Source organism: Magnolia sinica, chromosome 9, assembly GCF_029962835.1.
Source record: "Magnolia sinica isolate HGM2019 chromosome 9, MsV1, whole genome shotgun sequence".
NCBI classification, from domain to species: Eukaryota; Viridiplantae; Streptophyta; class Magnoliopsida; order Magnoliales; family Magnoliaceae; genus Magnolia; species Magnolia sinica.
This window is the reverse complement of record NC_080581.1, coordinates 70,627,368-70,640,551: the sequence shown is the minus strand read 5'-3', so window position 1 is coordinate 70,640,551 and position 13,184 is coordinate 70,627,368. Positions and strand designations below refer to the sequence as shown.

At 39.6% G+C, this 13,184-nt stretch overlaps 1 protein-coding gene across 1 annotated transcript; it reads right to left on the bottom strand.

Moving 5' to 3' along the window:
- Positions 1 to 303: 303 nt before the first annotated feature.
- LOC131255625 (protein NSP-INTERACTING KINASE 1-like) lies at positions 304 to 7,241 on the bottom strand. Its single transcript, XM_058256383.1, has 11 exons — positions 6,856 to 7,241; positions 6,630 to 6,762; positions 5,820 to 5,891; positions 5,585 to 5,728; positions 5,353 to 5,424; positions 4,719 to 4,778; positions 4,489 to 4,586; positions 3,747 to 3,896; positions 2,844 to 3,185; positions 1,488 to 1,867; positions 304 to 649 (listed from the first exon to the last, which is right to left on the bottom strand). The coding sequence occupies exons 1-11, from the start codon at positions 6,956 to 6,958 to the stop codon at positions 329 to 331; spliced, it is 1,875 nt and encodes a 624-aa protein (XP_058112366.1). The 5' UTR covers positions 6,959 to 7,241; the 3' UTR covers positions 304 to 328.
- Between the last annotated feature and the right edge of the window lie 5,943 nt (positions 7,242 to 13,184).

The following is a 13,184-nucleotide window of genomic DNA, read 5'->3' as shown; positions in this document are numbered from 1 at the left end:
AAACAATCAGGATCCATATTACATTATTCATACAAAAGCCTATGAGGCTATATGATTCACTGCCCAAATTCCATATCCTATTCAACAAAGCTTCTTTCACTCACTGAACAAACAATGCATGAAACACCCTCACTCTAATCTAAGGTCAGTCTTCTCAAATCACCTTTGTACAGTCGCAAACCGGCTTCATCGCTGATATTCTATACAAACTCTCGAAACCGGAACTTGGGTTCTTTTGGACACATCGAAATGTTAGAGTTCCAATGAATTTGTGGCCTTTTCTTTCATTTTTTTTTTTTGCCCTCTCTGGTTCCTTTGTTTTGTGAAGTCACCTCGGGCCAGAGAGTTCCATTGCTTGGGCGAGCAATGAAGAGTCATCGGTGAGATCAGAGTACCGCTCAGAAGAGGAGAATTCATGGGCTTTGCACTTGTGTGATTCAGCTCTCTGGGAAGCTTCCCATCTCTCCGCAAGTCCGTCACCTTCTAGCATTCGCACTACTTCGGACATCTTGGGCCTGTGGCCTGGGAGGTATTGGGTGCATAGGAGAGCAACTTGGACCATTTCTTCGAGCTCGATCCGGTCATAGTTGTTTTTCAAGTCCTTGTCGACGAGCACATCAAGCTTCTTTTCCTGATGGATTTTCTTCACCTGCGATGCGACATGATTCGGTTAGACCAAGAAAAGAACAAGTGCTAGAAACAGTTTTTTTTTTTTTTTTTTTTTTTTTAAATGAATGTTTGAAGAGAGAAGAATGTATATCCTTTTAGGCTTTAAGCATGAAATTAAATGACGATGATGATTCATGAAAATTCCGATTTATGATATTTCTGTCAAGGGTCTTCTCCAAACACAACACAAAAGGCAAATTTCCACAAATTTCTTAAAATTTGAAGGTAAGCAAAGAAGATAATACATGTACAGATTCACATATAACAGCCTGTACATTTACATATTTATGTACCAAAGTAGAGTATTCGTGGTTTTGAACTCAATCGACTCAACTTAATTTCAGCGGTCAGTGTCACTTATACAGGATGGACATGCAACAAGCAACTCGTATCGATCTGATATTACACGGCAGATATATATTCATAGTGTTTGAGTTATTCTTAACAATTTAGTAGTCCAAAGCAAATCCAAATCGCCGAATCACAGCCAACTCAACCGTTAGGACGAGAATGCATAACCCATTCGGTACTTCAACAAATCGACAGTGTTTCGGGTCAATTTGGTAAGTATTTCAACATAAATGGCATATAACCTCTCTCTCTTATTTTTCTTTATATCTCTTTTCTTTCCTTTTCTTTTTTTTCAATTTTCCAAGAAAAGAACTCTACCTGACTGGCTGAGTCATATCCGACTCAGCGACTTGAACTCAGTTTTGATCATGGCTAAATCGAACATCGACATCAAGTTGCATTAAAACCAGGAAACTACAATGTGGAAGGAATCAAGTTCAGTAAGAAACTAGAGTTGTTCTTATTACCCAATCGAGCATGGCTCCTTTCTGATTAGCTGCCTTGCCGAATTCTAGAGCTCTCTGACCAGTGATCAACTCAAGGAGAAGGATTCCGAATCCAAAGACATCTGTCTTCTCTGATGACTGGCCCGTGGAGAGATACTCAGGGGCTATGTGGCCCACCGTTCCTCTCACTGCGGTCGTTACATGGGAATCTCTGTGATCCAAAAGCTTGGCCAGCCCAAAATCTCCTACTACTGCTTCACAGTAGTCATCAAGCAATATATTCGCGGCTTTTACATCCCTGTGAATTATCTTAGGATCGCATTGCTCGTGAAGATACAACAGGCCCCGTGCTGCTCCGAGTGCTATTCTCTTTCTAGTACCCCAATCCAATGCTGGTTTTCCTATATAAGAATAGAAAATGAATCGATGGTTTATTCGAGTATTTATAAAAGGAAAAACATAAACAAAACATAGAGGTTTGAATTGTCGATTCAGCTCTAAAAGAATGAAGACGGGGCATGAACATGAATAAACTCCATGAGTTTTCCATTAGTGATGAAATGAATTCGATGAGTGAGAACTCTAGCAGCCATCTGTATAGTGGAAGTATACATTCTTTGGTGAGAACTAATGGCAGTTTTCTGTACAGGTGTGGCCCACATTTCAGTGGCACTGATAGTTCATCTGCTGGCCCCCCGCTGTGGATGATAACGCGATGGAATTTCCCCACTTGGACAATCACAGCCATATGATATGGCTAAATGGCTGATACGCAACAGGCAGAAGTCCAAAATCCAATGGCTGTGATTGTTTGAGGGGCTACATCAACAATCTGTATCATCTAAAGGTGGGCCCCACCTGCACCAGATTCTAAGAGATGAAAAGGATCGGATGAAGGAGAACCTAGCAGCCATCTTTATAGTGGAAATATACCATGTTTGGCATGAACTAGCACATTGCAGTGATCCTGATAGTGCATCTGGTGGGCCCCACTGTGGATAGTAATGCAATGGAAATCCCCCACTCAGACAATCACAGCCATACGATATGCTCGCAGTTGTTACACAGAAGGAAGAAGTCCAAAATCCAACGGCTGGGTTTGTTTGGGGGGCTAGATGAACAATCTGCATCATCAAAAGGTGGGCCCCACCTGCACCAAATTCTACCTCTAAAAAAACACAAAGTTCGGGCAGAAGCATGGTATATGATAGTTATCATTTAGGGTGCGTTTGGTTGCACTGGATATCATGCAATTTCATGATTAATTAGTCTAATTCAGTACAAATTTCATGATATTCGGTGCAACCAAACACACCCTTAATCAAATCATACTCCAAATATTCTTTCGACGGCCTGAAACTTCAAAGTGTATGGTACCTTTGAGTCGAGAAGCAACACTTCCATTTGACATGTATGGATAAACTAGAAGCCGCTCTGTTGCTGTCATACAAAACCCGCAAAGCCGAAGAAGGTTTCTATGCACTGCTAAGCTGATCATCTCCACTTCTGTTTGAAATTGAATCTCCCCACCCACAGCATTTCCATCCTTGAGTCTTTTCACTGCTACGACCGTCCCATCTTGGAGATAGCCTTTATAGACATTTCCAAAACCGCCTTTTCCAAGTATGTTCTTGCTACTGAAGTTATCTGTCGCAGTCTGAAGCTCTCTGAAATGGAACCTCTTCAAGTTTCCAAGAGAGATTTCTTCATGATGTTGGTCTGAAAAAATTACATAACCATCAGTAGAAAATAGAACAGAACAAGCTTTGAAGTATTCATGGTAGAGGATATACACAAACGTTTGATTGTGCATTTGTTGGCCCAATAAAGATGTGGGGCCCTCCTTTTTTAAAATCCAAATATTCACATGTTGCTTCCAATGGTGGATAGGAGAAGTCCAAAAAATCCCCTATCAGATGATACTTAACTATGAATGTGGACCATTGGTGTAATTATCCATTTTCATCAGATGGCTAAGATCATCCGTAGGGGAGATATCAGGGAACATCCTGTAACAAGATGGATCATACCAGATCAACGGCTTAGGCTCCCGAAAGGTGGGCCTCACCTGTACTGGGTCAAACCAAAGAAAAAACAATTTTTTTTTTCTCTCAATCAAGAAACATAAAAATATCAAAATCCTCTCTCTCTCTCTCTCTCTCTCTCTCTCTCTCTCTCTCTCTCTCTCTCTCTCTCTCTCTCTCTCTCTCTCTCTCTCTCTCTCTCTCTCTCTCTCTCTCTCTCTCTCTCTCTCTCTCTCTCTCTCTCTCTGATACTAACCATTGACATCCAAGAATATCTGTTGGTTGTGTCTGTGCCTCCACCATAGAAGGAACCCAAATCCAAGAATGAGAAGACAGATGCAGCCGAGGCTCGTCGCCAAAGCAAAGGCCACCTTGTGGCTTTTGGGTCTTCCCAAAGGTAGAGGGCCTGTAAACATAGGGCAATGAGAGACATCAAGATCAAAGCAAGGATCATATCAAATGTCAGAACCGTCAGATTATAAGAGCTTGAGAATCGATACAAGTTATTGAAATATGAATATGTAGAATTTAATAGTAACCACGGCAAATGAATGTAGAAGAATGCGAAAATGTAATAGTTTCACTTCATGGAGCTCTTTCAAGTGTTGATCAGAACATCTGAAGTTCATAGGTAAGAACATTTGTATAGTGATCAGGATCATGATTTTGTAGGCCAGTTTTTGATGGGCCATTCCCAAATATTGATATTACTGGACTATGTAGCCATTCAATCAGTGGACAGCGAATGGATGGTCAAAATGATTGGATGGCTACGATTGCCCAATCACTACGGTTTTTGGGCTATGGTCCATTGGCATGGTGGCTCCCCAGATCAACATCCTGACCACCAAGTAAATTTGCCATGTATGGAGAATTGATCCATCGGAATTCAGTGAATTGTGGGCTGTAAGAGCATTTCTCTAAGTGCATTAAAAAAAAAAAAAGAAAAAAAAAAGAAAGAAAGAAGAAGAAGAAATATTTAGATTCTAAGCTCATACTTTGTGTATTAGTCAAGTTGAAGGAAAGCGGCATTGGTTCTGTTCCATTGCAATCTGGCTCTGATCCAGTCGCACAAATCTGCGGATTTCCTACAATACTGATATGAAAATTGAAAATGAAATGAATGAAACAAGTTCAGTATAAAAGATTTTTTTTTCCTATAAAATTAACAAAAAAAAAGAAGGAAAAGAAAAGAAAGAAAGAAAAAAAACACTATTAGAGTCCTTACTTGACTGTTCTAGCAGGAAACCTTGGTATGGGCCCACTCAAATTATTGTAAGATAAATCCCTGAAGCATTAAAATCCACAAACCTACTTCAGCCATCAGAAACACACACACATACACATGTATGTACATATACATACACATACATCCATACACACGTACCACACATGTACATACATACACACATGTATATATGTATACACATATATACATCATGAGCAATAACTCAGCGTGCGTCGTACAAGTTCTAGGCAGTTTTTTGTTTTTTTTGTTTTTCCTTCCTTTGTAGACATGGCAAAAATGCATGGTGAATGGAACTACTGATGGTGGGCCATCAGCTACAAACTGGAGAATTGTGAGTTTTTACCCTTGGATGTGGACTGTGGTTCTTTCTCAAGTTAAAAATCTGGTAGATCAGATAGCTAGCTATACAGTCCAACGCCCTTGATTTTCAGGACATGGTCTATTCACGTGGTGACCCACCAAATCAATGGTCGTGACCACCGTAAGCAAGTGCCACATGTACAATACATATTTTTTCATGAAGAGATGATAGAACTCAATGACAAACACAGACAAACACAGATCATACTAGAATTCATGTACTGATTATACATGAGAAGGTCAAGAGATATACACGAAAGCAAGCTTTGTGATGTTGGCCAACGATGATGGAAATGCTCCTGAAAGGCTGTTGTTGTTAAGCCGCCTGGTCCGTATTCAAACACCCACGAACGAGATTCAGTCCAAGAACTCGATTTTCGAAATTCTATAAGCATATGAAGAACATGAGAAAAGAAATATATACAGATTCAGAACTTCCAAAATACTAGATTTTCTCTTCACTAGCTTTTCTTTTTACTACTTACAAGTATTCAAGGCTTTTAAGGTTTCCTATAGAAATGGGGATTTCTCCAGTAAATAAATTATTAGAAAGATCGAGTGTATGAAGCTTCGAGAGCTTCCCAATCTCTACTGGAATCGGTCCCGATATGTTGTTGTTCTGTAACAGACTGCAACAAAGAACACTCCCTCTCATCAAACCATTGCAAGAAAAAAACAATCCCAAAATTCAAAATTCAAAAACAATCTTCTAGTACTTACACAAGCTGAAGATTCGTCAAGTTCCCTATACTTGGAGAGAGTGTGCCGGACAAGTTCTGGCTCGGAGTACCTCTGCGATAACACCATTAAAATATACATCACAATCCATCCATTCATCAATCTATCTATGTGTTTTTGTGTGGTTAGGATCATCCAATTCGTGTGATTTTTTGAATGGCTTGCCACTAGTAGTACAAATGAATGGATGGTCTTGGATCTATGATTGGCTGTCCCACATGAAAATTAAAAGTTTAGGGGATGTAGTTAACGCCGCCATGAAGGTGGGGAAGTTAGCATTTTCATATAGCTCGCAGCGTAGTGCGAAGAGCTAACTCGACTCCATGTTCAGATGAGTCGGGTCAACTCGAGTCGACTCAAAGAGTCTGTGGTATCATTTTTCGGAGCATCTACACATGCAAATGACATTTAAAAAAAATAAATTGTAAATATAATAGATGAATTAACATATGAATGTTGAAAACTAAAGATGAAGCTCTGCAAATTTAATTCCACAAGACAAAAGACAAAAATATAAAAACGACGTTATCTCGGATATATGGTTACAGAACAAACTTCTTTCTCCATTTAAACTAGTCAATCTGACTCAGCAAAAGACTCGATTCGATATTCAAACGAGTCGAGTCGACTTGGACGAGGTTCGTAGCAAATTAGCAGCATAGCAACATAAGAATTTGCAAATTTCAGGTGCAATCAACCAAAAGAAAATGGAAAGACATTCATTTTTCCCACTGAAGAAAATTTAAAAGAAAAAAAAACCAAGTTCATGAAAGTTTTTGCACTAGAACTTACAGCCCAGTGACTAGATTTTCAGCTGAGCAAGTAACCATAGTCCAGCTACATGGATCAACAGAGTCCTGATCCCAGTTCTGTAGAACATTATGAGGATCCTTCAATGATGCCTTTATACCTATCAATGCTTGAACTGAAATTCAAAAAACCCACATAAAAAATTTTAAAAAAAATCTCATTTCTCAAATTTTTTTACACAAACACAAGGAAAATCACTCAAACATACCTTCAAAGTTAACACCTTTGGGAGAGAGCAAACCATCTGTAGAATTCCAAAACAATAACAAAACCACCAAACAGAGGAAAACTCCCCATCTACCTACTTCCATTGTACTGAAACTCCAAAAAGAAGAGCTACCCAGATGCTAGAAACAGCTTATGAGGATCTGAGGTGCCTGTGGGAGTAGTCTAATGGAGTCAGGTGCTCAGACCCTTGATGGGTTTTCTTTGGTTTTTAGACTATTTTCATAAGAACCTAATCCTAGTAGAGCTAATGCTTTCCATTACAGAAATCCAATCACTCATATATGGTGTCAGACTGAAAAAGGAAAAAGAAAGAAAAAAGAAGCTAGAGGTTTGGTAGTAGGGAAGAACACACCACTAGCATGCTGCCCACTAGCATGCTGCCACTGACTCATTTCAGTTTAAATGAATATGGGTGCCTATATATATATATATATATATATATATATATATATATATATATATATATATGGGAAATGGTACTATGAGGTCGATCTCATGGGAACTTCCATGAGGTCTAGCTGTGTGGGCCCACTGTGATGTGTGTCGAACATCAACACCGTGCATTTGATGGGTCCCCTTTAGGTTATGAGATATCCCAAAAATCAGCCATATACGGAACTCAGGTGGGCCATAACATCTAAAACTATGTGAAGACATGCCTAAAAAAATAAAAGCACTTGGTGGGCCCACCTGAGTTTTGGATGCAGCTAAAACTTGGTATGACCCCTCATCCAAGTGGGACACACATAATGGATAGTTTGGATTTATGAACCACATCTTGGTGGTGCCAATAAATGTTTGTGAATGTTTTAATGGGAGAGTAACCCCTCTCAACTGTTGTATCTGGTGTGGCCCACCCAAGTCACAGATTAACTTGATTTTTAAGCCCGTGGCCCATCATAGAATGGTGCATCTGACTGATGGGGTAGATATTCGACACACATCATGGTGGGTCCCACACAGCTCGACCTCATGGGAAGTTCCCATGAGGTCGACCTTGTAGTACTATTTCACACACACACACACACATATATACACACACACACACACACATATACACACACACACACACACACCCTATGAGGCCTCTAGGATAGGGACATTCCAAAATCAGCCGTATCTGGAACTCTTAAGTATGACACACCATCTGAAACACTGAAATCATGCCTAAAACATCTGAAAGCACTTGGTGGGTCCACCTTAGTTTTGTATATGGCTGAAACTTGGTGTGACCCATCATCCAAGTGGGACACACACAATGGATGGGATGGATATCTGTATCTTGGTGTGACCCTTCATCCAAGTGGGAGATGCACGATGAATGGAATGGATGTCCGAATCATATCTCATTGGGCCCACAAGCGATCATGAAGATTTTAATGGGTGGGTATCAACTCTCAAATATTGTCTATGGTGTGGCAATGTAAGAAAGAGAGAATGCTCTAGCGGTTATAGTTGCATTGGGACAGTTGGTCCAATTCATTGATCTAGACCGTTCATTAGGTCCACCACACATTTCATGAGATACTATGAAAGCATCAGGCTGATCTGAAAATTTTCGACCGTTTGATCAATGGCCTTTAATATGGACGGTCAAGATCATTTACAAAATAATAGGCCAAATCAATAATTTAATCCATCTATTTGTTAGCACCCATCTTAGATTGCCTGTGATTGTAATTAATCGTCTTTTTATTAACCAATGGTTGAGATCGCATCCGTAGCTTGGTAAAAGGATGGCTGAAGAAAATAAATCCACATCAAGGATGGATTAGATTATCTGATCAGTGTGATTTTTTGTATGGTGGTCCATGAAATGTGTTCGGGAGTTAATAGACGGTTCAGATCGATTGATTAGGTTGTCCAAGTGGATCAATGCAACTTGGAGTACCATAACTTATAGTGCTCTCAGAGCACTGGAAGAAACAGCCAAATGCCTTTGTGGGATATCAAACAGCTTCATTAGGAAAGCTGACGTGTGGGAATTTTCTAATCCCAGTGGGATAATCATACGTGTGTATGTATTGATGTATATCCAGATATATGATCCATATCTACCAGAGCACTACAGTTACCGTGCTTCCACTTGCATGGGGACTCTTCAACAGTACAATCAATCAATATGAACCGTTCGTTTGGTCCACACTACCCTTCATGGCCCACTGAGAACATATCATATTAATCGGACGGTTCTACTGATCTGATCAGTAGACTGTAAATGGATGGCCTAGATCGATTATAGAAAAAGGCCCAATCAACAAATTGAACTATCCACTAGATGGCTTTATCATGGATTACTGATGGTTTCAAAGAATTCATATGATTAGATGATCCCATCTCATCAGTGGTCCAGCAGGCATTTCAAAATGCAATATTTAAAAATCCAATATTAGAATGTGTTGAGATTCCCGCCCACTACTATTGGATGGTGAGGGGTGCGTGTGCATCGAGTTTTGGTGTACACCCACCCACCCAAACCTTGATACTGGTATATGTAAAGAGGGAAATTTATGATGCTCTGGCGTGTGGACGACTTAGAAAAAGAAATTAAAAAAAATAATAAAAAAATCCCATGGTGGGCCAATCATACGTTTTGTATGGAAAATGAAGATTGTGTGAAGGGCTAGACTCCTATTCACCGTTTAAGAAGTGGTGGTGACCCTTAAAGTGCACAAATGGTTGTACATTGATCTTAACCGTCCATATCACTTAACTGATTGTGCATTGGAGAATAACCCAAAAATTGCACTTGCAAGATGATTGTAACCATCTGATTATTTTTTTCTTCTTCCCATTTTGGGCACTCACTAGTTTAGTTTTAACCAATAATTTGATTTCCATTAAATGGATGGTTGGGATTTCTTGATGGGTGTGATTTTAGAGATAACCTCCATCCATAAAACTTGCCCCACAACTTGAATGGTCTGGATATCTGTAAATGAGTGTTACATGTGAGGTGGATGATTGACCACAATTTCCAAAATGGTGGTGAACTATCATAGGAGTCCAGCCAATGAAATTTTCATACAATGAGATGTATGGTGGACCAAACATGTACATGCACGTGCATCAATGCAACGTTTAAAATACGTCGCTCTTGTAGATGGGCCATGCTCAAATATTGCATGATCATCCGATTTTAACTATCTGATTTTGCACTTTGATTTTTATTATACATTTGACGGTTAGGATTCACTGAAAAGTATGATTCACTTTTTTCTATTCCTCATCCACAACTGGACACATATTTTGGATGGCCCGGATTGAGGTTTGTGAATGAAACCTGTACGGCAGGTTTGTGCATGTGTAAAATGCACCATACTCTGCCAGACTATCATATAATATAATTACTAGTAAAAGCATTAGAATATAAAAAGAAGATTAAAAGATATGAAAGTGAGATTCATTAAACAATTTTAAAATGACAAAACATGGAAAATCAAGAGGAGAGAGAAACATGGAATAAAATAATCTTGGTGGGCCATCACCACCACCCAATGGCCTAGATATGAGCGTGTGAGAATTGTATTGGAGAGAGAGTGACAGGCATTTTATCAACAGGTTCGGTCAGGCCATGACCATGGGACCCACCTTGATATATTTGTTGTATATCTACGCCGTCCATCCATTTTTTCATCTCATTTTACAACATATTTTTGAAAATAAAGCATATTAAAATCTTAGGTGGACCACATAACAGGAAACAGTGGTTATTGACCATTAAAAACTTCTTGTGGTCCACAGGAATCTTAGATCAAGCTGAAAGTATTATCTTCTCTTCATACAGTTATTTTTGACCTTATGAACAGGTTGGATGTCAAATTAAAAAAATAATTTGGGCCCTTGGAAGAGTTTAATGGTGGCCGTTTAATCATCACTATTTCCTGTAGCGTGGTCCACCTGAGATTTATATCTACTTCCTTTTTAGGCCCTTATTTTAAAATGATACGTAAAAATGGATGGATGACGTGGATATATAACACATACATCAAGGTGGGCCCACGGTCATGGCCTGACGTAAGTCGGTGCGAACCCGACTGACCGAATCCGCTCCCCAAACACCCCATGCATATCACATACGGTAACAAACACCCATGTATGTAGATTCAAATTACGCACCATCCAAATCATAATCCCCAAAATGAATGGGCCACGATACAAAAATTACATGGACCGGACATTCCTAACCGTCAGATCAACTGATATAACTTTGATGAATTTGTTCCATTAACTATTCCTCTTATTAACCGTTCATTAGGTGGCCAGAAGAATTTTCATACGTTCAATTTTTGTATCAACCCCATCCATGGTGAGTCCCACAAATTGGACGGTTTGGATTCAACTACACGAATCCCAATTGTACACTAAACATGCCCATGCATACAACCTACGATATGATATCTACGGTACAATCCCAGAGAGAGAGAGAGAGAGAGAGAGAGAGAGAAGGGCAAGGAATCCAACATTCCCTGAGTTTGGCCATTCATTAAAGTCCCAAATTCCATCTTTTTAAAGTTAATTCAAAAAAAGAAAAGAAAAAGTAGCCGTTGGGAATCTCGAGAGAATGCGTCGAGATTCGTGCCAGGTTGCATTGCATTGCACAGGAGGAGAGACCATGAGATCTTTGTTGGGTGCTCTTCCCATTCAAATATTAATTTTATACTCCAGGATCATAACAATCCATACTCATGCACAGATATTATCTTCACCTTCCTTGCAATTACCTCAATCTGAACCGTTCAATTCATGAGAAAACAATCCTTCATAGGTAAATCCAAAAAATAAACGCCGAAAAAGTCACCTTAATTTCTACATCTACGTCCATCAAACAAATGGTCGAAATGAAAAAAGTGGCTAACCACCTGAATTCAATAAATATTTTCAGTAAATAAAGATCAGAACCGTCCAATATATCCTATTTTGAGTTGTGTGGTGGGTCCCACCATTTTGGAAGTTTGAGATGGGAGTAATGTTTGCCACGTGTACATATTCAATGTGAATGTGTATGAATAGTTACACGCTCCATCTTTTTGATATTTGGGTCTGCTTTATTGATTCCCACGACCCCATCAGCACACTTACACCGTGTGTAGCAGTCAGCAGACAGTCCATTCAATAAACAAATCTAAAGTAGGAGTAGCTTTTAAAAGCAAAAGCTGCCACCACCACCCCCTACTCCTACACGAATCATATGGTACGTTGATACACGTGCCGTTGATTTTGACATGTGAGGCCCACCGTTCTGCAATCAGTACCAACGGTCTGTTGTGCCCCATCGTGGATGGATTACTCATTATCTTCCTTCTTTATGGGACAATCTCAACGGTTGGATTTCTTTCCTAGAGATGGACGGTCAAGGAGTCTAAATTAATCTAGAAATGCCCATGGAGATTTTTTGTGGCATGCTCCGTATTCGCAAAATGGAGTAGATTGCAGCTCATGGGTCCCACTTGTCAGAAATGAAAGCACGTGTGTACTGTATAATGCTGCAAACCACCCTCTCCCCACTGCTACTCTCTGTGGACATGGTTTCGAAATCTAGGCGGTTGATCTAGTAGGTCCTACTATGGATAGGGAATGCGCCAAAAATCATCCGCATTGGACGATCATAACCGTTTGATCTATAGTCCATTTTTACAAATACAACCCTCTTGTTATGGTTTGGAAATCCGGACCGTTGATCTAGTAGTAATTCCTACCATGGAAGAGGGATGCCCTAAAAAACCATCCATAATTGTATTGTTTGAAATTGCGTACAAGTATTTAAAATTAAACTGTTAAAAGTGCCACACATCTTAGATGTGTCTGCTTATTTGATTATCTGAGCATCAGGATTGGTGGAATTTTAATGGACGGTTAGAAATGAACTATATCCAATGGTCCTATTTCAATCAACGAGTGTCCAAAGATAAGAGGTCAGGATCATTCAAACATAACTACACTTCTTTTATTAAACATCTGCTTGTAGGGCATTGAATGAAGGTTAGGATGAACGGGGTGGATTTCTCACAAACATCCCGGTAGGCCCCATCCAGCTCCCCTTAGCATGAAGAAGTTCTTGCGACGGTGAGCTAGGTGGGCCCCACTCTGATTTTTTGGGTTTTGCCGGATTATGTTAGGACATGGGCATAAAAATTAGGTAGATCCAAAACTCAAGTGGGCCTCACCACAAAAGCTAGCCATAGGTAAGTACATGCCTTTCAATGGCTGATTGTAATGTTTATATGTCATCCATGCCGTTTATAAGCTCATTCCTACTTAGGGTGAACTGAAAATACGAAGGTATTATCCTGATACAAAACTTCCTTG

Excerpts from the sequence above, each read along its gene's own strand:
- LOC131255625 (XM_058256383.1), bottom strand. The coding sequence starts at position 6,958 with ATGGAAGTAGGTAGATGGGGAGTTTTCCTCTGTTTGGTGGTTTTGTTA. Across the intron at positions 6,763-6,855 it reads CAAAGGTGTTAACTTTGAAG|TTCAAGCATTGATAGGTATA; the intron begins GTATGTTTGAGT and ends TTTGAATTTCAG. Across the intron at positions 650-1,487 it reads AAGGAGCCATGCTCGATTGG|GTGAAGAAAATCCATCAGGA; the intron begins GTAATAAGAACA and ends GTCGCATCGCAG.